The sequence below is a fragment of the Oxyura jamaicensis genome, chromosome 1 (genome assembly GCF_011077185.1).
Source record: "Oxyura jamaicensis isolate SHBP4307 breed ruddy duck chromosome 1, BPBGC_Ojam_1.0, whole genome shotgun sequence".
In the NCBI taxonomy this organism is placed as follows: domain Eukaryota; kingdom Metazoa; phylum Chordata; class Aves; order Anseriformes; family Anatidae; genus Oxyura; species Oxyura jamaicensis.
Window position 1 is genome coordinate 34,394,502 of NC_048893.1, and position 27,514 is coordinate 34,422,015.

General features: G+C 39.9%; 1 protein-coding gene across 7 annotated transcripts in view; it reads right to left on the bottom strand.

Annotated features, from left to right (window-relative positions):
* TAFA2 (TAFA chemokine like family member 2) overlaps positions 1-27,514 on the bottom strand; it is a 198,946-nt gene that overhangs the window by 34,706 nt on the left and 136,726 nt on the right. For all 7 annotated transcript variants that reach the window (XR_004752688.1, XR_004752689.1, XR_004752699.1 and 4 more), the window contains exon 2: positions 26,832-26,938. Coding sequence is in view for 3 of the 7 variants with exons in the window: in XM_035332568.1 (XP_035188459.1) it covers positions 26,832-26,937 (106 nt within the window). In the remaining 4 variants the exon portion in view is untranslated. The remainder of the gene's footprint in view (positions 1-26,831; positions 26,939-27,514) is intronic.

Here is a 27,514-nt window from a genome sequence, read left to right on the forward strand (position 1 = left end):
ATTACTCCTGAGAAGAGCTCACTAATTCACTAATGACCCAGTGAGATCAAGCCTCAGATATCCCCATGTCACTATCTGACATGGTCTGAAGGATTGAGTTATCCCCACTGAGAGAAAAAGACTTACTGGAATAGCACTGCAAGCTGGCATGGTCCCAGCTGGATATACAATCTTTACAAACATAAAACCACAGATGGAGAACTTCCTGTAGGATCTCTTGGACCTGGAAAGCTCACAACCATGTGACTTTATCTTCCTGGACTTACTCAGGCTAATTATTTAATCAGTCCTTTGGCAGGAGTGAGCCAGTGTTACTCAAATCAGCTTATCTCCAGTCTCACAGTAGCCAGGGTCTTTTTATGGCAGTGGCTACAAATAAGAGCTTCAGGGTGAACTTTTCTCCAGATAAACAGGATCTCAAAACAAAACCAATTTTCAGGTAACCTGAAGGATAATGTCCTCCTTTTCAAATGATCCCCACTCACCCTACAGGGTTGCCCTTCATAGGTCCCCCTTACAACTTTGAAATCAGGTGATTGCCAGGTTTATGAAATGACAGACAGTTCAGAGTCAAGATCACATGCAGCGATCATATGGGTTCTTGCAGATCTTTGTGTATTCACCTGGTCTACAGGCCATGGCACAAAATATTGTTAGGAGTAAGGTAATTGGCCAAGGACTTCTATTGCTTCTCTCTCTCATGTATTTCCAGTAGCCAGCCTTATCTTACTTGGACAAGGGTCAAGCCCACACAATGCTCTCAATTCTTTATTCTTTATATGAGCTCACCTCTACATTTCTATATTAACTTCCCCAGATGTGGAATCTTATCGCACAGGTTGCCCACTGTAAAAGTGGCCCCGCTGGTCTGCCTGATGTGGCCATGAGCCCAAAACATGAATATGCATGTACTGTTATTAGAAAAAGTCTGTCCTTTTGGTAGGAGTAAGCCTTAACCATGGGGCAATGCTCTTCAGTGCCTGATGGTTCCCCTCTTCATGGCAGAGCTCCCAGGGTTCCCACTGCAGTTTTCAGGATTGTCTACATCTGAGGTGAAAATAAACTGTGTTGTACCTATTGGCTACTGTGTGGATTCTTGCCAGCTGCCAACCCCAGATCTTTGGTGCAGCACAACCCACTGTAATGGGAAGATAAGAAAAGGCATTTGCACATTTGCTGAGACCTCAAGACAAGCTCAGCTCCACTGCCGGAGCCAGCCCATGAGGCAGCTCACCACTTCCTATCATAGGTGCCAAGGTGGAACAGCTGCACCTTCACTGTCCCATTTGTTGGGCAGGAGTAAACACTGATGGCAGCAAAGGCTGTGTATTTCCTTATGGGCCAGAAACTGAAACTTTGCTTTTTGCAGGCAAAACACTTCCTGCCTTTCCTCCTAGCTGCTGCAGGCTGACACCATCCACAAGACAAGCCTGTGCAGAACTGGCAGAGAAACACCCGGGGAGAGATGCAGTTTATAAATACTACAAGAAGTCAAAAGCCCCAGTATCTCCGAGGTTGTTATCAAACATGTTAAGCAAACGATATATTAAAGTGTGCAGACATTTTGTAAATTAACAGGCTGATGTTTGAGATTACTAATTATATGATTTCTTGGAGAAAAAAGACCAATCCAGCTCGCAGGCACTCAAAAGAACATTTGGCACAAAGACTTTTTATTCTCTCTTACTCCCTCTGTGGGCCTTCTGCCAAATATTTCAACTCAGCAAGAAGCAGTAGCACATGTCTCAGAGCAGTCTTCAGCATCTGACTGAATACCAAAAAAATAAATTAAAAATAAATAAATAAATAAATGAAATCCTCAGACTCAGGGCTTCAGAAGCCTGTAGTTTACACAGTTTATGGGAAATATGTTTCCCCTGCTTCCTTAGATGACTCTCATTATAAATCTTCTATTCTTTCCAGCTGACCCAAATGGTCTCAGGGCACATTGTACTCTATGACAAATTAACATGATCTCAGGGATGCATCAGAGGAAAAAAGAAAGGTTTTCTCTACCCTCACATATTTGAATGACCCTCTGGCACATAGCCCTCGCCTGAAGTAACATCTTAAGAAAAGTGCTGTGAATGGGAGTCTTTATAAAATAGGATTAGTGTAGCAAGGTGGAGAGGTAAATTCAATAGTTCTTTTGAACAGCCTGCTTCCAGGCTACTCACACTTATTAGAAAATAGCTCAACACCTCAGTAGGCTTTAGGTGTCTCTGTGGAAAGAGCAGCTGAAGCTTAGGGAAGGAAAAACATGGTTTCACCAAAGAAAAATGTGTCTAAGTCCCTGTGCTCTATTTCCATCTCAACATACATCTAGCTGCTTGCAGGTGATGTTGTTTCCACAGATAAGGCTTTTATTTATTTAATAAGCTGAAGAAGTATATTTAGGTAATAGATATCTTTGATAACTTGATTCATATTTAAGCAAACAAATGTTACCATTAATTCTGTTATCAAAGTCTACATTTTTTTCCACTTTTCTTAAAAAAAAAAAAAAAAAAAAAAAAAAAAGTGATTAAAACCCCTTTTATTCACCCCACACTGGGATTTTTGGGGGGGGGGGGGGGTTGGAACAGAGTACATGGTATGGACATCCCTTTGGTCAGTTTGGGCCAGCTGTCCTGCCTGTGTCCCCTCCCAACTCCCTGTGCACTCCCAGCCTGCTCACTGGCAGGGGAGGATGAGGAGCTGAAACCTCTTTGACTCTGTGAAAGCCCTGCTCTGCAACAACTGAAATCATCTATGTGTTATCAACATTATTTTCCATCTAAATACAAAGCACTGCACCATACCTGCCACTATGAAGAAAATTAACTTTACCCCAGATGAAACAAGGACATCAATTGTTTAACAGGTGATATCTGTACTGAAGGATCATTAAGCTGATTAAACCTAGAATACACATTGCATTAGGAGCACTCTACGAATGACCTGATATAAACCATAATACAGTCACAGAAAGGTGTTTACATACACTTGTGCACCCATTTATATATATATATATATATAAATAAATAAATAAATAGAAATATTTTGAAAGAATCTGAAAATGTTTTTACATTCATGTGTGTAAAATGAGCGCATCCATATGTGATGAAATTTAACAAAAGTTGACTATAAAAGACATTTGATTTTTTTACATTCACATTTCCACACTTTAAAAACTCTCCAAGATTTTTGGTTGGTTTGTTGTCTTTTATAGATAGTTTCAGTTGGTGAGTCAAACTTTTTCTTTTGAGGTGTGTTTTGATTTTGCTTTCTTTAGCTATTTTCATGTCTTGATAGAATGGTGTATCTAGTTATTAGTTTAAAGATTTTTTATTCTATAACATATTTTTAAAACTACATCACATACTATTTTGCAGCTCTATAATGCATTTTCAGTTAGTCTGTCCATTTAACCTAAATATCAAATATCTACTTTGAAATATTCTTCCCATGAACTGCAAGCACATATATGCATACTTGCCTTCTGAATGCTACAGGGGTGTTTTTTTGTTTGTTTGTTTGTTTGTTTTCCTTATTCTTTTCTACCGCTGCCTTCTAGGACTTACCACTGTACTTAAGACACCCCACATGTATTAAGAGAAACTCTTAATATGTCTTAATATGTATAAAATGTAGGATGTCCCAGCACACAGTTCACCATCTGAAAGAAATATCTTAATTTTAAGTTTCAGCTTGCTTCTGTAGAGCCCCAGGCAAGCTCTTTGAAGCACAGAGTCAGGGGAGGAACTTAACTCAGGCCTTAAAAAAAAAAAAAAAAAATGCTAACAAGGCATATGTCTAGTCCTGTGAAATCCCCTCTTTTAGAGTGATGTCCCTGGCTACAACCTTCCCTCTACATTATTGATTCCATATAAATAGCAAGTCTGTAAGCATGATGAATCAATAAGTATCTAGACAGAGGCTATGCATTGAAACTGGATGGCCTGGGAAGAAGCTGTCATCCTTCAAGATGGAGAAAAAGTAAGCACATTTCAACAAGCAAAATAAAAGGGGAGAAAGTGCCAGGAGAACCATTCAGAGCTGCACAGTCAAGAATATTTTTTTTGAGGATTCCCAGTAGATTGTATTTTCAGTTCTCTCTTCCTGCTGAACAGGTATCTTTTAAGATGCTCCGAGCAGATTCCCTGGCACTTGTTTCTGAAGGAACCCTGGTTGATAGAAGCTGTTGATAGGAAACATAAATACAACTCTCATTGCTATCCAAAGCCAGAAGCTGCAGAAATATCACCATTCCCAGAACACCATAAGCATGCTTTACAACAATGGTTAGATAATGAAAGCATCTGAAGTAAGTCACACCTTCAAGAGAAAACTTTTTTTTAAAAAAAAAAAAAAAAAAAAGTTAAAAAATATCATAATTATTCAGGGGCCTTTTCAGAGAATGAGAGCATGGTTCTGTGCTTGATATTTTACCACATATCTCTACAGAAGCTCATCCCTCATCCATTGCATATTGGGATGTGAGAGGCCAGGTCAGGCCAGCTCATGATCCCTTCTGGTTACTGCCCTTCCATAAAATAAGCCAGGCACTGTGTGTGCCTAGGCCACTACTGAAATGCAAGCACAGAGCATAGCAGAGCACACTGAGTATCCTGCAGGCATAAGCTTTCCAGGACCAGAAAAAGCACACCTGTATCACTATGTAAGTAAATTAGTAGTACATTAATCGCCTCTGTTCAAGGCAAGCTTCCCACACCTCACCACATCCAGCTCCCACAGAACCACCTCTCCTTGTTACCCACTGCCAAGATGAATCCTCCTCCCACAAGGGCCAAAGCAATGCTCATCAGATTCAGAGAATGAGGAACCCTCCAAGCTGTCCATGCCAAAGAAACTTCTTTTGTCAAAGAGAAAGTCTGAAGAGGGAATCCATAATTCTCACATCTTTCTCACCAATGTGAGAAGGCAAAAAGAGATGAATGGGCCCTCAAAGAGCAATTAAAAGGTTATGAAAAATAAATGTAATGAACAAATTTTAATTCAAATATTGCTAATAAGAGTTTGCAAGGAATCATACTTAATGCATAGGTAACTAAAAATCTGCACAGAATATACAGTGTCCATATTCTAGCAGCACACATTTTAAGGGCTACAAATTCTTTGATACTTTAACATAGGGTTTTTCCCACAAAGGTCAATATTAGAACCTCACAACTTCACCCTTCAAATTGCTTTGAACTGTTTGAAGTTTAGTTCAATAACTGAAAGATCAGTAGAAGGAGATTATCTGTGGAATAGTTTACAATGTACACTTTCAAAGTCCGAAGGATGAAGTTGAATGCCATGTACAACACATAGTAGTAGAATATATTATTCTTAAAATAAATAACTAAATTAATAAATAAAGATGACAGATGAGTGGCCATTTATAAATATCCACAGGGCCTTACATATTTTCAATATTAAATGAAATTCTTATGGGTAAATAACCGTTACCCACAGTTCCTTAGGAATATCTACACTGATTCATAACATATTATACCATTTTAATTCTAAAATCCAAACCAGAATAAATAGATGATCCACTGTCCAGGTCCATGGCACTGATGTGTTGGGAGCCAAGAGTAATCTTCTTTAATGTGTAGAAGACTGTCACAAAACAAGAATTGTCTTCCCCTTTGATTCACCACCTTAAAAAGCTGGACAGCAAGGGATGCACTGTAGGATTTGACAAAACTCTATTCATGAGGTACCTTGTCACATACACAAATCGCATACACAAATCGAGCAGGAGTTTCATCTTCACAGGGCTCACAACTCAGGGAAGTTTTGAGAATAATCTTAGCACACATCCCCCATGTGTAGCCATAGTTAGCAGAGCATTTTAAGACAAAATAAAAAGATAGTGAAATCAGAAACAGAAGATGCAGCTGGAGTGAGCCGGCCTTTCCTGACTTCAGTGGCACAGCCTTGTTTAATAGCTAATACTTTATGTCAAACTACTGCAATGCCTAGGAGTTATATTACAGTTGGACACCTATAATTTCTAAGAAATAAAAACCATAACAATCAGAGCAAACATGGACATTCTGCAAACAGTCTGATATTTCACACAGCTGCTCTGGTATTTGTGGTTAGTGACTGCTCTTCATTTGGATTTTTACTTTGGCAAATATGCTCCACAAAATGGATGCTAGCTGATAAATTCTGATAATTTGTCTCACCTCTTCAAGGGAATGACATGTTCATGCATATTCCTTTTCCCCCAACATCTTTTGTGGAGCCTATCAATACATGTATTGCATAAAGATTTTGTCAGCTGAATGAACAGAAACCAAATTTCAGTAGTGCATGCAAGGTTCAGCAGCATCTGAAGCCAGCAAACCTAAGAGATTGCTAGAGTTCTCTCCCTCATTATTTTTATCAAGTGTTACATATATGCATACATTTACAGTCATTGGGATATAAGAATCTCTAAGTAGAAGGATACAAAATGTTAACACAGCAACACACCATGGCATTGTCATGATTTTGACAGTGTTAATTTTCTTCATAAAAGCTCAACCAATTTTGTGTTTTGTATTTTTGGTGAAAATAATGTTGATAACACACCAGTGTTTCAGTTGTTCCAGAGCAGGGCTTACACAGAGATGAGGATGTTTCAGCTTCTCGTGCTGCCCTGCTAGCATGGGGGCTGGGGGTGCACAGGGACCTGGGAGGGGACACAACCAGGACAGCTGGCCCAGGCTGACCAAAGGGATGTCCCATACCACATGGCATCATGTTCAGCAATATAAGAGTAAAGAGGGAAGGGGGAGAGAATGTTCGAGTTGATGGCATTTGTCATACCAAGAAACTGTTATGCGTGATGAGCCCTGCTCTCCTGGAAGTGACTGAACACCTACCCATCACTGGGAAGTAGAAAAATTCCTTGTTTTGCTTTGCTTGCCTGCACAGCTTTTGCTTTACCTAGTAAATCAACTTTATCCCAACCCATGAGTTCTGACACTTTTACCTTTCTGATTCTCTCCCCCATCCCACCTGGGGAGAGTGAGCAAGCAGCTGTGTGGTACTTAGCTGCCTGTTGGGTTAAACAACAACAGGCATTTTTATTCATTTTCTGAGTCTTTAGACCATCATTTAGTATATCATTATAACAGAGAAAGTGAGATTTCCGCAGTTCTCTACAAAAGCAAAGATACACATCTCCATATCTTGGATATCTATAACTTTGGTATTTAATCTAAGCTGGACATGTTAGTATAATCAATGCAGAGATATAGACAGAAGCATCCCCAGGAGGTAATACACAATTTTTAACTGAGCAAGATTGCATTCCTTCCTGAGGGACATGGTTTTGATCCATTATAAGGCAAAACCCTAAGGGAAAGAGATACATCAGCAGAGACAGGAATTTGCTCTTGAGTTGGTCTTTGGTTAGTAATTTTTTTCAGGAGGTTGCCCCCATAAGAATCTGATATTACCATGACACTGAAAAAGACCTAACAGCAGGTCACTGATTTATCACTGATAATATAGGTGTATAACTTAAAAAATAAATAAATAAATAAATAAATCCACTGATTCAACCCCCACTGTAAAGTTGACCTCTAAGATCTCAAACATTTGCCAAGACTCAGCAGAGGGGTGACTTTCAGGTCCAAATATAACACTACAGTCAGAGGAAGAAGCAAAAGGATGTTTGAGGAATATACTCTCCTAGCTATTATTTCAGGAGCTTTTAAAATGTTATCAGTTATGGGAACAGCATATCTAGACAAATTTTCAAATCTCTCTTTATATGATAAGCCAACTCCTTCAAAGAAAAAAAAACAAACAAACAAAAAAAAAAAAAAAAAAGAGGATTCAAAATCTCAAATTTCCTGGATATAAAATACATCATTCATTTATGACAAAGACTGAAGCTTTTGAATCCCACTCTACAACTGTAAAATAATATTTCCAAATTTTTCTACAGGTTGTCTGTAAGAAAAAAATCTCATGTGTTTCATCTGCCTCCTCTTTAATTATTCATTTTTGCTATGCATGACGCTATGAGATTTTTCCATATGATGAAGTACAAAATAAGTGCCAAAAAAAAACTTAATTTAAAGCTATTGAAACTGTTGTGATCATTGTTGTGAAAAAAAAATGAGTGATATTTTATAGCTTAACACTCCTCTCCTACAATGATTCCATTAGGATGAGTGATATTATAACATTATCTCATATTTTTTAATGTTACAGTGTCATCATGCTGTTTAAGTGTAAATTGTTGTATCCCTAGCACCAAGCAAAACAGTAAATTAGTTTATAATCACTCCTACAGACCCGTTCAAACAATAGAACACATTTTGGGAGAGCATTTCTGACATCAAAGATCTTGCCTTACAATGCTGTTTAGCTCATGAGAAAATTCTTGTAATGGTTTTAAGTGTGAGTGTTTCACAATAATTATTATATATACAGGTTAAAAAATCCTCAGTAGACTAAGAAATGTTTGCTAATAGAAGGAAGAACTAGACTTGAGGAAGTCATTTGCCTCAAATAATTTATTATTTTTAGAAATACTTTCAGAATTTACTTTCGATAGTAACCAAGACTAGCATTGCTTATTTCAAAAAGTCAAAAAAATATATATGATGAAAAAATGTCACTCATGATGAAATAAACCACATGAGCTGGAAAAAATAGGAATATGACTTCCATGTGCTATTCAGACTACTCATTGAATTTTGCTTTGGCTTTTGCATACAAGCTCAAGTTAAAAATGCCTATAACATGAACATAAAATGTTGATAATCTATTAATATCTAAAAATACTTCAAGAATTTTTTATTTTGATATTTCCAAAAATAGCTTACTGATTCTGAACATTTTGGATAACTGAAGAACAGCTGTTCTAGAATATGGCATTGTTAGAGGCAATAATATGCAGTGGTCCTTCTGGTATTAAACAAAATAATTAAAATAAAAATTATATGGCTCAATTTTAAAAATCTTTTCTTTTTCTCTAAAGTTTAGGTTTTATTTCATATCTGTGAAGCACAATATCTTAAGTCCTCTATGGTAACTAAGCTCAGTTTTTTCTCTCTACAAAAGATGTTTTCCGGAGTAAACCCAGGAAAATGTAATGAAGGTAATGTCATTACAAAAGGAGGGTCTTCAAATTGCTTAGCAGAAAAGGACATCTAATGATGTGAAGCAAAAACTGGAAAGTCAAAATTGGGATGAGATGAGACTGCTGAGCACTGTTCATAATGATCCACTGGCATAACGTTCATCCTCTTAATTTCTCACATTTTAGCTGTTTACATCTCATCATAGAATCATCATAGAATAATAGAATGGTTTGGGTTGGAAGCGACCTTAAAGATCATCTAACTCCAACCCTCCTGCCATGGGCAGGGACACCACCCACTAGATGAAGTTGCCCTGAGCCCCCTCCAGCCTGGCCCTGAACACCGCCAGGAATGGGGCATCCACAACTTCTCTGGGCAACCTGTGACAGGGCCTCATTACCCTTACAGTTAAGAATGTCCTCCTTTCCTCTGTTCTAAATCTATCCTTTTAATTTAAGACCATTCACCCTTCTCTTATAATTATTTACTCGAGCAAAGAATCCTTTTCCATCCTTTTTATAAGACCCCTTTAAGTACTGAAAGGCTGCAATGAGTTCTTCTTGGAGCCTTCTCTTCTCCAGGCTGAACATCCCCAACTCCCTCAGCATTTCTTCATAGGAGAGGTGCTCCAGCCCTCTGATCATCTTCAAAGCCCTCCTCTGGACTAGCTCTAAAAGGTCTATATTTTTCTTGTTCTGGGGGCCCCAAACCTGGACACAGTACTCCAGGTGGGGCCTCACAAGGGCAGACTAGAGGTTGATAATCACCTCCTTTGACCTGATCAACACTCCTCTGATGATAAAGCCCAGGACGCAGTTGGCCTTCTGGGCTGCAAGCACACACTGCTGGCTCGTTGTCAAGCCTTTCATCCACCAGAACCCTCAAGTCCTTCTCTGCAGGGCTGCTTTCAATGAGTTCTTCTCCCAGTCTGTATTCCTGTCCGGGCCTGCCCTGGCCCAGGTGCAGTGCCTTGCACTTGGAAGCAAGTGCAAGAACCATCACACCTTCTTCTCCAACATTAGGCAAGGGTCCTGGACTGCGCTGCCTTCCTGCAGTCCCCACAGATCAGTTCCATGGCCTACCGTGAGAGTGAGGGGTAAAGGCTCATCTAACGGCATCTAAACTTAAAGGCTCATCTGTGCTCATCTAAACTATATTATGAACAGGAGTGGCATAGGTAGAATGAAAGGTTAATTCTTTTCTAAGATGTTTCCAGGGCGTGCAGGATGCCTTTTTTCTTCTGCAATCTAACCTTTTAGTATATTGTGTACTGTAATAGTGAGGGACAAAATATGGAAAAAGTTGGATTATTTACTTATTGTAGATGAGCTTTTCTGGATTTTCCAGTGTTCTGGGAAGGTAAACCTATTCATGGAAACTACTTTTATTTTCCTAAAGTGCTTTTGAACCAAAAGGAAAAGGAAAAGAGAGATTAACAAAGCCTTCATATGCACAGTGTGCAGCAGTGTAACAAGATGACACAATATTACTCTTCCTCTTCCTTATTTAAACTTATATCTTCTCTCAGATACAGTTATATATGCTCTTGGTATCTCTCGCAGATGTTCTGGTGTGAATGATGCAATTAAGAATCCTAAATTCCCATTGCTTCCAGATGCTTATTTTCTCAATATTCAGTCACTGGAAATATATTTACTTTCCACTCTGTGGTGTCTAGCAGTTAGCACACCTTCTGGGTTCCATTTTACAAAATTTCCACTGTTAATCTGACACATGCCAATGCATTTTAGATGAATGTTTAGCACCAGTAATCTTTTTTTTCAACTGGTATTAAATTTACATAACATAACAAAACCAAGCAAAGCTTTGAATAAGGATTTTATTTTCCTTTCAAAATGAAAATCCTTTCACTTTGTTGTTCATAGGTATAATGTTTTCTGTTGACATTTTTTAAAAACTTAACTTTGGCTTTGCATAACCTTTCAGCTCACTGAATTTAATGCTGTTTCTAGTCTTTTCTATGATTCATTCTTTTCACTGAAATAAATCTATAATTTTAACTGCTTTAATCCTGCTCCCCTCTCACTGGACACATACATATACCTGAATTCAAATACTGGGTTCAGAACTATTCTTGCCTTCCAAGTAACTCAGACAGCCTCCTTTGAGCCCTAACTCTCCTTTCACACATGGTCCTGGAGCACAGACTCAGCCAAAGCAATTCTTATAACTTGCACCTGAAAATCTAATGGTACAATGGACCCAAGATTTGTGTTGGACTTAACAGAATGCTTTTCTCTGGCATATCCTTTCCACAGCTCCTCATTCACCCAGAATAACCTATGCATTCAGCTTTATACTTCAGTCATTCAAGGACACTTGATATTGAAGCCAGAAGTATTTTGCAAAAAGAATTCTAAGTCTATTGCATTTACTTGAGAACAATTTTAGTACAAGAGTTATACAAATCTATGGGGAAAAAAAAGAACAAGACAGACTTGGCAGCTCCTGCCTCAGCCTCCTCATCACTACAGACAGAATTCTTGCTCAGCGTAGCAAAAGAAAGCTGCACAAAGCAGACTGCTCTTTTATGATTTTCCTGCTTTATGTCGTCTAAACCCCAAGTCAGCCTCCATTCTCCAGTCAGTATGCTGTAGCTTTGTTCCCACCTATGTGGAGAAGTAAGTTTTTCTCAGTTGCAGTCACCTCTGTGTCAAAAGGTGACCTTCCAATTGAGTTGTGAAGGTAACATTTCAGTATTCTCTCTGCAAATTTCAATATTTCTTCCTGTAATTCTGTGTATTTTAGCTCAAGGAGATATGAAGCAAATGACAAACCTAGGTTTTACAACCAACACTTTCTCAACTTATACAGATATAAGTGGACCCATCACAGACCAAATTTCATTGGCTTCTGACCTGTAACACATGACTCCATTTGAATGGTGGAAATAAAATAAGATCTTTACAATTTTATTTGGTCATTATGACTCTTTAACAGAAGGAGACTTTTTAGGCAGATAAAAGAACAACATCCAAACAGAGTCCTTCTGCTAAGAGACATTCCAAAATTTCCAGACTCTTTACACTAGTTTGCAGACTCATTGATATATGATTTCAGGGAAGTATTCACACCTAGGCTAAAGGTTTAAACTCCTTCTTTATGAAAGAGATGAGCTCTGAAAGGTGTTTCAGAGAACTTAATTGAGACGTTTAAAACTAGATATGAATAATTCTCCAAGTCTTCAGTTATGTTTGAAAAGCACTTAATGTTTTGCAAAGCTATCATTAATAAATGAAAAGCATTTTAAAAACACTGAAACTCTCTACATCAGCTATTTCATCAGTGAAGACCTTGCATTTTTCTCTTTCATCCAAGTCTTCTTTGTATTTATATGCATGCACATATGCATGCATACAGACACAGGCTTTGCTGCTTCAGAGCTGTTCATTTGTGCAGCTTCAGCTCAGATCAATCCCCTGATCTTTTACAAATCTCAGCTACAGTGAAGACAGCCGCAGTGAGCATTAAAATGGTAAATCCATCCCAATCCCCCAAAGAACAAAACTAAAGAAATTGTAGCAGGAGGAAACTTTATAAATTGCAACCCAGAAACACATAAAGGATTTCTCTCCTGTTATTCCCCAGAATAGCTGACTGATTCTGAACATTTTCTTGGCACTTGCATGACTAAAGAACAGCTGTTCTAAAATATGACATTGTACAAGCAATCACTTAATGCTGCTATAGAGTAAATTCAGTGAAGAGTGTCAAGAGAGAAGGGCATAATCTTTAGACATCATCAGCAGAAAATTAATGCAGATGAAAGTTAGATTAACATACCCCCAGATGCTATAGAAGTAATCTCCATGTGGGACAAAACTTTCCAAGCACAAACCTCCTAACCTCAGTATGTGAAATCCCCCAAGTAATATAACAGGTTTGTGCAATAGATATGTATGGGGTAGCCATCACTACATATATGGAATGCAAGTTGAAAACCTGAGGAGTAGTACAGGAGACCATAAGACTAGACCTGAATTCAAAGGAAGAATTGACCTATAGCTGCCATAATAAAAGAAGATAAATTTAATAAAGACTACTATCTAGGGGCCTAAAAATTTCTTTCATACTATTTTTGTGGTCAAAACTGTGGCAAAACACAGTCCGTCAAAACTGTAGCATGCAAATGTAAGCATGATGTTTTCTTAAGTAAAAGATAAATTTAGCAGAATGCTTTACTTAGTATACATAACAAATCAGCAGGATTAGTTTGAAACCAATAATATGAAACTAGAAAAGTAGATCATATTCCAGTGTTAGGAAATGATCAATATTTACTCATGACAGGACAAGTAATAGAAAGGTAACTATCAGTGTTTTTTCAGTCCTGACGTCCTACGGTATTTTCCTAACAAAAAAAAAAAAAAAAAAAAAAAAAAAAAAAAAAAAAAAAAAAGCAAGGGAAAGACTTGTCTTCCAAAATGAAAATCAGGTAAAAAATTATTTGATGGGTGGACTAGATACCCAAGGGAAGATAGCATTAGAAATAAATGAAATGGCTGAAAAATGTTTAAAAGTCTGGTATTTCTAACTGTAAAATCAACTAAGTATGTAACTTTTACAAGATTATAATCTTTTGTGCAATTCTCTCCTTACCACTGCAACACAAAATCTGAATGTATTTAAGGAAAAGATTCTGGGTACTCACTCATGGATAGCTAATAAAAAAAATGACATTGGGATTATAGAATGAGGCCCAAAATAAAGAACTACTATGCACTTCCTTTTCACTTATCTCAGAAAAGCATCAAGAGTCCATAACACTAAACAAACATAAACAGGAAAAAAAGAAAAAAAAAGTGTTCAGTATATAGGGAAATGCATGATATCTCTTTGCAACTCTCCAACTTCTCTCTCCATAGCTACCTCAAGGACCGCCAACTTTATTCCTAAAGGTTGTAGCAGAAAGGGAGATAAAAATGAAGGTATCCATTTACTGCGATGGAACTGGTAGCACAGAGAATAAATAGGTATAATTTTGCTGTTGCCATGACTTCTGTACATATGCCCCCATGAACCATCAAAACTATTGGAATCTTGGTGATCAGAGAAAATTATTTTCTTTTATACCATGGCAGAAGGCCAAGGAGTACTATCTACTGAATTCTAACAGATATTGTATTAACCTTTTAGATTGCAATGACAGATACTGATACAAAAGTGTTTGACTGTGTTCTATTTTATCTTCAAGCAAATGGAAATTTTGGGATCAGGTTCTGATCGTGATATAACTGAAAGCTTCAATTAATGCTGAAGCCAGATAAGAACATCTAATAGCTTTCTTCCCCATGTCTGCTAAAATGACTATCATATTCCTTTGTTTCTATATTTAAACATTAATTACACTCAGAATTAAGTTAGTGAAAGCTGCGGAAAAAGCATTCTCATTTAAGAGAATCTATCTCTGGGACGAACTTTCACGATAGATAAGATTATCTATGTTTGAGCACATTTAGCAAATATGACAAAAGATTTTCATGAAGCAGGACTGCCAGGTCAACAATAGAGGAGTGGATGCCTCCATCTAATATTTTGACAGACCCCACTGACATTTTCCAGCCTCACCTGAGATCTCCTAATGCATCCACACACACACATCTCTGCATACTTGCAACTTCCCTCATCCAAAAATTCAATTTTCTCTCACCTAATTCCAGTCAAGAACCTGGAAAAAACTTTTACATTCTTTGATAGGCTCACACATCAAGACATATGTTGGATGCGTACAGTTTACCCATGGGATCAGATCCCTCAAAAAATGCTATATTACAGGGACTTCCAAAAAGTGCAAACTGAGAGACAAGGTATTGCTGCTGCCAATACTTTCTATTAGAGCCCATATCATGAATCTGGGAGATCTGCATTCAGTGCACCCTTTGGCTCAAAAATGTTCAAACTGCACTTCTTATGTGTACTGGGTCTGGCTGGGATGTTAACCTTCCCGGCAGCAGCCCATACAGTGCTGTGCTCTGCACTTGTAGCTAGAACAGCAGTGGTATCACACCGGTGTTGTGTCTGCTGCTGAGAAGTGCTGGCACAGCATCAGGACTCTCTCTGACCCTCTCAGGGGGTGGGCAAAAAGTGAGAAAGAAACATCACCAGGGCAGCTGACCTAAACCAACCAAAGGGATATTCCATACCATATGATGTCACACTCAGCAATAAAAGGTGGAAAAAGGAAGAAGAGGGGAGGGGTGGGCTCTCGTTGTGAAAACGTCTGTCCTCCTCCCAAACACCGGCTACATGCATTGAGGCCCTGCTTCAAGGACGTGGTCAAGCATCACTCATTTGTGGGAAGTAGAGAGTAATTTCTTTCATCTGCATTTCCACATAGCCTTTACTTGTTTTGTTTAGTTATTCCCTTTCCCCCCTCCCTCTTCCCCTTTCCCTTTTTTCCCTTTAGTTGAATTGTTTAATTAATAATAATATTTCCTTAATAATATATATATATATTTCTCTTTAATTAAATCATCCTTATCTCAACCCGTGAGTTGTTCTTTCCTTTACTTCTTCCCCTCCTCATCTGAGGAGGGGGAGTGAGAGAGCAGTTGTGGTGTTCAACTGCCTAGCACAGTAAAACCACCACATTATGTCCCTAGAGAATGCCATTACCTCCAATAGGGCTCCTTCAGGAAGGAGCATATGTCTATCTTGTTCTTACTTAGCTGGAAGGAGGGATATCTTTGACCTGGATATGTCCTCTGCAGTAGATATTGCTTTTACAATTCAATGCAAACACACTATTTCTGCATTATCAATACTGCCTTCCATACAGTGTAAAACCCTCAACAGAAAGGATAGAGGTACATTAATACTAAACCAGTATAGCCTCATGATTAATACACTTCTATAAAAAGATAAACATTTGAATACTTCAGAGGACTCCCACGTTTCAATTAGGGCTATTCTTATCTAGACATTGAGACTCTAAACACTAGGAATATAGATTTCAAACACCAAAAAGACAGGCAACCCCCTATTTGGTCTAAATAAAGCAAGCTAGACAGCATTATATAGCTGCAATGTGCTGTAGGTATTCACCCAAGATTCTGAACATCACTGCCAAAAACCTGCACTGTCGGAACTCAATAACAAGACACCAGAGTAAAGGACTGATATAATAGGATATAGATCTTCATCTGCTTTTCTGAATGACTGTTACCCCCACTGTGATTCTCAGCAGTAGAAACAGATACATATTCTGCGGTATTCCAGTTTACACAATATTCGAGAACTTTTGGTTGCATTTTGCATAAAAAATGCAACCAGACCAAAGTAAGTCGCAGGTCTATGGTGGATCTTTTTTAACAGAGTACTCTAAAACTTCAGCAGGACAGAATTCAAAGTTATTAATAATAAATAAATAAATATTTTAAAACAAAGAATACTTATAAACAAATTTGCCCTTAGTCAGACAGATTATTTTCTCCAAGTTTGCCCTCAGACCAGAAACCTTCAACACAGTCACATATGGTTCCTTAAGTACCTTTCTTTCCATCACCTCAAAAGGCTAGCTATTTGTCTATTCTCTGATCTTCTCAGCCATCCCCTAGGCTTTGTTCCTTCTGTAGGCATTCTGCAAACTTGTCTCTTTCCTTTTCTACCTGACCACCCATGTCTTCTGGAGGCTTCCTCCCAGCCCACTCAAGGAAGTTTCATTTGGCCTGTAGCAAATAGTCAGCACAAGGCAGTGTCTTTTGCTTTGCTGCTTCAGATTTAAATATATAGCAAACAGCAAACCAGGAAGAAAAATAAGGAGAACTAATCATTTGTGCTCAGAATCATCTCCACTTAGGCATCATCTTTAGTAAACTTCAAAGGCACATTTACATGGGTTTATAATAGAGAGTACATAGAGTATATAAAGGAACATTTACATATGTCTATAATATATGATACTTTTGATGGTTAAGTTTTGTCCAAGGAGCCCAGTGTGTGCAAGCCAGTACTAGACTTCAAACACTGACATCTGTGCTAAGCGTGGAATCACATGTATAGTATTAGTTACACAAGGGCAATGAGATGAATGTCAGTCAATGGATAACTGTAAAGAGAAAGTTCAGCTAGAAGAAAATGTACTGCAAGGATCAGATATCAATTGTATCTTTAAGGTGCAATTTACAACACTGAGAGTTTGCAAAGCATTGCACAAGATTCACCATCACGCCTCAAGTCCCTCACACTTTCTTCGTGATACAAGGAAACAGTAAATATGACATAAATCACCCATTAAGCCACGTAGAAAGCTGTCCTAAATCACCAGTGAATTTTACCCTTTGTGCAGGAACAAATATGAGGGCATTGAGGCAATGCACACAGGCCATTACCATACCTTTTAACAAAGCGCTATATTATCTCTCCTCAGAACAGATCAATTACACAGTCCAGGGGTCAGCCAGAGTCAGGAGACTGTCACATGTTGATTCAGCACAGTGTTAGCATTATTGCACTCACTAAGAGAACCCCACTGAGTGCTAGAAGCCAAAAGAACAAACCTGCCTTGCCCTGTTTGCCTTCAAGGGCCACAAGTCCTTCCAGGGGCTCTCCAGAACCAGTCATAGTTCTGCCCATACCCATACTGTTTGTTCATTACTATGAGGCTTTGTTCCCTAAAAAAACACATTCACAATGCAAAATACATGTGGATTTTCTGTTAGACTGTATGGAGCCTTATTCAGGGCATGCAACCCTTTGGCTCATTTTCCTAATAGAAAACATGACAAATCTAGATGAAAGACTTAAAAGCTTTTCCAGAGCAAACAGAAATGATTAATTATCCAAAGAATATGAAACACTTGAGGCCAATAATTACAATTAATCTTAATTTCTAACTCAGTTCCATAAAAATTTAAAATTTTCATCCCGTTCCTTGGGATTTCTCAGACTGTCCTGCACTTTTTATTTGTATTCTTTTCACAATCTAAAGGAAAGAGAACTGGTGATCAGACAAAAGGATGACAGTTAATGAAAGTCCAGCCATGTCAAAAAACACCTCTTGAAAGTATGCTGCTGCTACCATTTTATATAGTCATAGCCCTCCCCAAACCCCAGGCATATCCATGGCACAGGCTATATGCTACATCAGAACGCTGGTGTCAGTAGTAATTCTGCCCCAGCAAGACAACCAAGAAAGGCAGACTCTCACCGAAAGGGTAATCTAACTTAGAACAAAAATCTTCTGACTGAACTATCCTGCTATTATTTCAGTAAGGGTGGAGAGAATGCCAGACTCTGGCCTCAAAGAAGGTCCCAACTGGCCTTATTCACTTCGATGGGGCAGTAACCCCAAATGCTGTCTTTTAAACAGGAGCTTCTATTGACCACCTTACTGGTGTTGAAGGCGGAATTCAATGTCACAATTTTGCATCTCATTCATGTTCAAAGCTTGTTCTTGCCATTATTTTAGCAGCATCAGTGGCTCACTAGCTCCTTTCACCAGTTCAGAATTTTTGGGCTTCAGAAAAGCTACATCACTTAAAAGAGAAAACAAGATTCATTTTCTCCAAGACATTCCTTCAAAATTCTACCTAATTTAGTGCAAATTCACAGACAAGTAGGAGCAGCAATTCTGCATCACAAACTATAAGGAGTTTAGTTTGTTTTAACTTTATGACAAACATCAGATTAAAAAAAAAAAAAAAATCAGCTTGTAAATGAAATATTTTAAATGAAAATAAATTATCTTGCAGTTTCATCTAGTAAGTTCAAAAATACTCAATTACATTATTTATCTACCTGGAGTGGTTTCCGGTTACTTTTTTTTTTTTTTTTTACTTATTTTTTTTTCCCCTGTGCAGGTAGGCATTCATGATTGCCATATTTTTGAATAAATCTTAATTTTGTCCAGGGATGTAAAACTTAATACTAAGTTTATTGTTTGCTATTATGACAATTATTAAACTATGGTCAGATATAAAACATCCTTAATTTATTTACATTATTTTGTTGTGTTATCGAATTAGAAGACAGTAATCACAAAAAGCTCAAAGAAATTCCAATTCAGAGAGAGCTTTGATTTTTAAGTTAGAAAGTGTGTCTCATGGTAGCTTCTTGTCTACAAAGGAGTGCATACAAAGAGTATATTTCTTTCTCCAAATGACTACTCCTACACCTGAAACCTTAAAGCAGGTTGTGATACAATGGTCACCAAATCATTTCATATTCCCTATGACAGAAAGAGCAAGCAGGCAGTGAAGCTGAATGGATGCCTGCCTGCCATATCTGTCAGTGAACATGATATGTTTGCACAGGTTTATTTGTTTTCCAAGGGCTAGCAATGAGTAGAAGTATCAGGATCAGTCTTATAATATAATACCCTTATGGATTTCTTGAGGTAAAAATCTTTCAGCCACCCTCAAGGTATATCAGTTTTCAGGCTCATAACCTTGACAACATCCTTTTGTATACTGATATTCCATGCTTAACTTGTCTTCTCATACACAGCTGTTGCAGCACAAATGTATCTGGTACTGTGAACTCATTCATAGACACACTTGCTCAGGTAAGGCACACATCTTCAACATCTCCATCATGTCAAAGACCCCAGTGCAATGAAAAGAAAAACACAGAGTTCCTCTGCCTCTTTACAGAATACAGGATTAAAAAAAAAAAAAAAAAAAAAGCTTTGTGTTTTGTTTTGAACACCATGAGTGCTTATTTCTTTTAGCTTTTAGTCTTTAGTCTTTAGCTCTTTTAGCTCTTTAGTCTTTAGTCTAGACTGAAGGACCTTTAACAATCAGCAAAGACATCAAGGTAACAGGACTGTCTGTAAACCAGTCTTCTCAAGAGAAAAAAGCGTGTACTTGCCACCCACTCACCTGACACCAAAAAACTGTAATCTGAAATGCAGTTTTGGTGGTTGCAGCCTCAACTCAACCTCCTAGCCTGGTTCCCTTTCCCCTGCTTAAGCCTCTGTTTTTCTTGCTGGTGGCCTGGAATTACTTGTTTGTACCACATCCTTGAAATAAGCCCAACAAGCCTGTCAGAGTCAGCTGAAGCCTGTCTGGAGAGCAGAATGCTCATTAAACATTTTTTCACACACTGATGATTTTTCCTTCCTTTCTTTCCTTCCCTTTTTTTTTTTTTTTCTCTTTTCTTTAGTCTTCAGAAAAAGAGATGGGTTTAAGAGTTGGTGCAACTGATGCATAATATGACTAAGTCAATAGGAAAGTAAAGATTTTTTTAATGTAGATTATTGATCTGTAAAATTGTAGGGGCTCCTTCAAAGTCATTAGGGTTTGTCATGTCAATATGTCAGGAAGGACTTCTGTAAATGAAGATTAATGATGCTAGGGATAATTATTGCTGAAGAAACTCGCACATTTCTCAGTATGTGGACACTGGGCAAAGGTGAATGGTGCCAAGTTCTCCTTGAGGGCACCTTAGCTCCTTTTCTGTTTCTAGAGCAGGGGGAAGATTTCCTTTGGCCCAATGGATGTTAAACTCCCAGTCTTGTTGACAATCAGTGATAGCTGAGTTGCCTATCTCTGATTTGTGCTTTAAAATAATAATAATAATACACTCAAATACCTTGACTGTAGCTGCTTTGTAGAACTACTAAATCCACAAAACAAGATCCTCATGAATATTTTTTTCATTCTAAAATAGTCTGGACATGCACAATCATTGCTTTTCTAAATCAAATGCTCAAGCCATATTTTTTCTTTTTATGATTTCCTGCAAGACTTCTTCATATATTTTGCTAAGGGCCTAACAAGTTACATCTTAAAGAAGACAAAGCTTTTTGTTAACTACCTGTAATGTAAAGAATTTCCTAAAGCTAATAACCTTATTTCACAGGGTGGTTCATGTTCATATTTTTTTTTTTTAATCTAAAAACATTAAATTTGATATTTCTGCTATTATATATTTCTGCTCTAAGTCTGGGGCTCCAAATGCCAAGTATAAGATAAAAAAATAGTACAGCTCTTCTACGGTTTCCCTTGCTTAAGTATATCTGAAAAGCTAAAATTGGCTGGGGATCATTTGATTTTCAATTATGAAGCACTTATTTCCCAAGCAATCCTTAGGATTATTTTTTTTTTTTTCCAAGAAGTACCTGTTGACAGGTTTTATTAATCAGTTGGAAAGAATGGCAAACATACTCTGGCAAAGTTTGAATTGGATTGAGGCAAACACAGCTTGATCACCCTTTGTGGATGGAATCAAAATGATCTGGATATAGGCTTTTTGATTTCTAAAGAAGGATAATCAAAGACAAAATTTGAATCCATGTTAAGATATCTTGGCTCTTTACCAATAGAAAACAAAACTGGCAAGCTAGAGCACAAATCCACATTCTAGTTCAGAGAGAGAACAAAGGCTGAGAAAAGGTGTCAGCATGGTTCCTCTCAGGCATGATGCCTATTTCTTGTGGCCTGCAGGACTGCATCAGAAATCTGTTTTGACTGTAGCCAAATCATAACTCACAAAACACTTTGCAGAAACTTCCTCTGCATCCTGAAGTCTTTAAACAGTGGGTATTTTGAAGAAAAATATCTTCACATAGCAGAAAAATATCTAGCAGCTAGATATATGAAATACCTGCTCACAAAATTATCTCTTCAAAGGGAACATCATAAATTGAAGTCAGATAAAATGTTTTGCTTCCTTAGAATCATTCCATAATATTTCACTCCTGAGCTCATAGTAAAACATATGTCCCACTCTTCCTTTACTTAAGTTGTTAGAGTTTGTTCTGGTCTTGAATAAAATGATGAATAGTCAACAGACTCTATATGAACATGAGAAGTAGACTTCAAAATCATATTATACTGCAGATTACATTTCAAAATCTATTGGCATACAAGATGATGTTAGTTCATGAATCCAGAGACCATTTCTTGCATTAGGGGTTCATAGCCACACCAACAAAAATAAATAAATAAATAAATTGTAATAACTTTTAAACAGATACTTATCCTGCCCTTGAATGTATACATTGCAAGGGCTGAAACAACCAGGAGGAAACAAACTTCACATCGTCAAAGTTTAGCTCTAGTTTTTGTTCCAGTGTTAGGAATGAAGCACAGGAGATGGACAACATTGGAAAACAATGGTCTGTTATTCATGATGAAAAAAGCACACTTAACACACATTGTCCATGAAGTTAGCTTTGACAGATAACTGCATACAGTATCAGTATACATGTTTCTAAGGTTCTTTCCAGGAATTCCTCAGAGGCACATATAGGTATTATCTATTTTTATGATAGAAGCATTTTTTATCATTTTATTTGGCAGCTGCCTTTCCCTTCGGTGCTTGTAACCTGCTTGCGTAGAACCTGACCATGGTATCAACCAGGCAGAAAACCGTGGCCTCCGCATCTCATGCGGCATCTCCAGCCACGGTCACCAGTGTGGCTACTCAGACGGAGGGCTCGGGGAAACACGCAGCCGTCCAGGTCCTGGGCTGCAGAGTGTGCCCCAGCCTTCTGTCGGTCTCCAACAGCAGTGGAGGGTATGCCTGTGGGAGGTGTGCCCAGGTTGAAGAACTGCTCAGCCAGGTAGCGGAGCTCCGGGAGGAGGTGAACAGGCTCAGGATCATCAGGGAATCAGAGATGGAAATTGACTGGTGGAGGTGCACTCTACCCTCTCTGAGGCAGGCTCACGAGCCTGCCACAGCACAGGTGTCTCCTGTTATGCAGAAGACGGAGGTTCCCTCCTCCTGCCAGGCAGCGGGAGGAGACCTAGATCAAGGGGGGGAATGGAGGCAGGTGCCTATTCGGGGTGGTAGGCAAGCCCTCTCTCTGCCCACCTCACCTTCTCATCTACCCTTAAATAATCGATATGAAGGACTAGAACAAGACAATCTGAATGACATAGTAGATAAAAACCCGTCCCAGTTGGAGGGGGCGCCTAAGACAAGGCGACCTACACATCGCATTGCCACATCATCCTTCAAAAAAGAAAGAAGGGCTATTGTTATGGGGGGCTCCCTTCTGAAAGGGACAGAGGGACCGATATGCCGACCGGACCCAACCCGCAGAGAAGTCTGTTGCCTCCCTGGGGCTTGGGTGAGAGACTTTGCCACAAAAGTCAAACGCCTGGTACGGCCCACTGACTACTACCCGCTACTGGTCTTTCAGGCTGGTAGCGATGAAGTAGCAACAAGAAGTCCGAAGGCGATCAAAAGAGACTTTAGGGATTTGGGGCGACTACTTAGAGGATCAGGGGCGCAGGTGGTGTTTGCCTCTGTCCTTCCGATAGGGGGGATCGAAGCTGAAAGACGTACTGTTCACATAAACTCGTGGCTTCGAGACTGGTGTGACCGGCAGAATTTTGGTTTCTTTGATCATGGGAAGGTCTATGCTACACCGGGCCTGATGGCACCGGATGGGATGCGCCTCTCTCGGAGAGGGGTAAGGATCTTAGGTCAGGAGTTGGCAGGGCTGATAGATAGGGCTTTAAACTAGAGTCGAAGGGGGAAGGGGCTAAAACCAGGCGAGCCGGTGAAGACCTAAGGGATGGTACGCTAGAATCAGAGGGGCTGTGTGCCAGTGGGGTCCTTTGGTCAGATCCACAAGGTGCTGAGTGTAAGGAGACGCACCTGAAGTGCTTTTACACAAACGCACGCAGTATGAGGAATAAAATAGATGAGCTAGAAGTCCTGGCCCAGTCCCGCAACTACGACATCATCGGCATAAGCGAAACCTGGTGGGATGAGTCCTGTGACTGGGGTGTTGCGATAGATGGTTACAGGCTCTTCAGGAGGGACAGGCAGGGTAGGCGAGGTGGTGGGGTGGCGATGTATGTGAAGCAGGGGCTGGACTGTGTGGAACTTCAGGTTGGCGATGGCAAAGTTGAGAGCCTCTGGGTAAGGATCAAGGGACGAACGAATAAAGGGGATGTAGTTGTGGGAGTCTATTACAGACCGCCTGGCCAGGATGATAGCGCCGATAAATTATTCTTTACAGAACTAAGAGAGGCCTCGAGATTAACTCCCCTTGTCCTTATGGGGGACTTCAACTTGCCGGACGTTAACTGGGAGTGCCACACGGCTGACACGAGCAAGTCCAGGAGGTTCATGAAGCACCTAGATGATAACTTCTTGGTACAGGTGCTAACGGAGCCAACTAGGAAAGGTGCCCTCCTAGACCTGTTGCTAGAAAACAGAGAGGGTCTGGTGGGAGATGTGGTGATTGGTGGCCGCCTCGGTCATAGCGACCATGAAGTGGTTGAGTTCAACATTTATGGTGACAGAAGGAAAAGTGCCACCAAAACCTCATCCCTAGATATGGGGAAAGCAGACTTCAGGCTGCTCAGGGAACTAGTCAGTAAGGTCCCCTGGGAAACTGCTCTTGAAGGCCTCGATGTCCACCAGTGCTGGTCATTCTTTAAGCGATGCCTCCTAAAAGCACAAGATCAGGCAATTCCTAAATATCGCAAGTCAGGCAGGCGGGGCAGGAGGCCGGCGTGGCTGACCAGGAACATTCTAATGGAGATTAGGCGGAAACAGAGAGTGTTTTGCTACTGGAAGGAGGGCCAGGTGTCATGGAAAGAATACAGGGATGCTGTTCATGTTTGTAGGGAGAAAGTTCGTGTGGCCAAAGCACACCTAGAGTTGAAGCTGGCTGTGTCTGTGAGAGAAAACAAAAAGGTTTTTTTTAGATATGTGAATGGAAAAAGGAGAACTAAAGAATACATAGGGCCGCTCCTTGATAGGGAAGGTCTCCTCACAGACAATGACATAGGCAAAGCAGAGACGCTTAACGCCTTCTTTGCCTCTGTCTTCATTGCCGATGATGGGCTTCGGGACCCAGGGTGCCCCGAGCTGGAGGACCTGGACGGTGGTGATGAAAAACTCCCAACCGACCCTGAACGTGTGCGGGATTTGCTACTCCACCTGGATCCCTACAAGTCCATGGGTCCGGATGGGATTCATCCCCGGGTGCTGAAAGAGCTGGCGGATGTCATCGCGGAACCTCTATCAATTATTTTTCAACGATCCTGGGAATTTGGAGAGGTCCCGGTAGACTGGAAGCTGGCAAATGTGCCGATTTTCAAGAAGGGTCAGAAAGAAGACCCTAGCAATTACAGGCCTGTCAGTCTCACGTCAGTGCCTGGTAAAATCATGGAGAAGTTGGTTCTCGGACTTATTGAGGCGCACCTGGGGGACAAAGCAGTCATTGGTCCCAGCCAGCATGGGTTTGTGAAGGGTAGGTCCTGCCTAACTAACCTGATTTCCTTTTATGATAAGATCACCCGTATGGTGGACCAAGGGAAACCAGCTGATGTGATTTTTTTGGACTTCAGCAAGGCTTTTGACACGGTTTCCCATAGGATCCTACTGGACAAAATGTCCACCATACAGCTAAATAAAAACATCACACGATGGGTGAGCAATTGGCTAACGGGCAGGGCCCAAAGGGTTATGGTAAATGGAGCTGCGTCAGGCTGGCGGGCGGTCACCAGTGGGGTCCCTCAAGGCTCCATTTTAGGGCCGGTACTTTTCAATATTTTTATAAACGATCTGGATGTAGGAATAGAGGGTATTTTGAGCAAGTTTGCTGATGACACCAAACTTGGAGGAGTTGTGGACTCAAATGAGGGCGTAAAGGCCTTACAGAGGGATCTGGACAGGTTGGAGAGCTGGGCGATCACCAACCGCATGAAGTTCAATAAGAGCAAGTGCCGGGTCCTGCACCTGGGACGGGGAAACCCTGGCTGCATGTACAGACTGGGCGATGAGACGCTGGAGAGCAGCCTAGAAGAGAGGGATCTGGGGGTCGTGGTAGACAGCAAGTTGAATATGAGCCAGCAGTGTGGCCTGGCAGCCAGGAGGGCCAATCGTATCCTGGGGTGCATCAAGAACGGCATCGCTAGTAGGTCAAGGGAGGTGATTGTCCCGCTCTACTCTGCGCTGGTGCGGCCTCACCTCGAGTACTGTGTGCAGTTCTGGGCACCACAGTATAAAAAGGACATGAAACTGTTGGAGAGTGTCCAGAGGAGGGCTACGAAGATGGTGAAAGGCCTGGAGGGGAAGACGTACGAGGAACGGCTGAGGTCACTGGGCCTGTTCAGCCTGGAGAAGAGGAGGCTGAGGGGAGACCTCATCGCAGTCTACAACTTCCTCGTAAGGGGTTGTCAAGAGGCAGGAGACCTTTTCTCCATTAACACTAGTGACAGGACCCGCGGGAACGGGGTTAAGCTGAGGCAGGGGAAATTTAGGCTGGACGTCAGGAGGGGGTTCTTCACAGAGAGGGTGGTTGCACACTGGAACAGGCTCTCCAGGGAAGTGGTCACTGCACCGAGCCTGTCTGAATTTAAGAAGAGATTGGACTGTGCACTTAGTCACATGGTCTGAACTTTTGGGTAGACCTGTGCGGTGTCAAGAGTTGGACTTGATGATCCTTAAGGGTCCCTTCCAACTCAGGATATTCTATGATTCTATGATTCTATGATTTCTTGACATTACAGTCTTCTTTTACTATCTTTTCAACTGTACCATCATTAGAAAGTGACCAAGAAGATGCTGAAGTCAGAGAATGCTGAAAATAGTTCTGAAATGCTTAAATTAAATATACACCTATATATATAAGTCTATCCATTGAAAATCTCCTCCCTTACATACTGATTTGTGAAACAATACCAGGACACACAAACATGCACTAGGAAAAAAAAAAAAAAAAAAAAAAAAAACTGTCCCACAAACCAGACACCTCTGAATTTGTTGACAGAAACCTCAGATACAACAATATAGTTAAAAAAAAAAAAAAAAAAATCTTACCTTTATGGTGATTTGCCCCAGATGCTAATTTCCCCCACAGAGTTACAACAAATATTATTATTAGCAGCTTTCCTTTTGTTGCTTTCTGTAAGTATCTCTTATTCATCCTGCAAACAAAAATACACAAAAAATAAGTATTTCTCTTAAGACTTCTTTTACTTTTTTCCTTAAATTAAGGAGAATTCAATATTTTTTTTAAAGTTTCGGTTGACATCTCCTAAGTCTTGTATTCTGCTTACCTCTGAATAAGTTATGTCATATACAACATCAGTACAACCTCTCTCCCTGGTTCATCAGCATTCCTCTACCCTGATTAGTACCAGGAGAATTCAACACCTCCATGCATCAGGTTTATACCAATACAGAAGCAGTTGTAGCTATGCAATAGATTTCCCTGAATAATGCAGTTCCACTGGTGCATTTGGGCCAGTCATAGTCAATTGGATGCCCATGTGCAATGGAATCTTTAGCTTTTGGAATTGCAGCTCTTTTTGGATTCTGCAGCTCTTTTTGGATTTTTGGAGTCACAAGGAGAAAATGGATTTGAATAGACCTCCAACATTTACACCAGTATGCCCACAGGAGAAACCCTGTTAGGAAGATGTGAGTAGTTTGGAAATACAAACCCAAACAGGGCAGATTCTCTAGTCTCTCTCTTATCTGTCCAGGGGTAATGAAAGAAT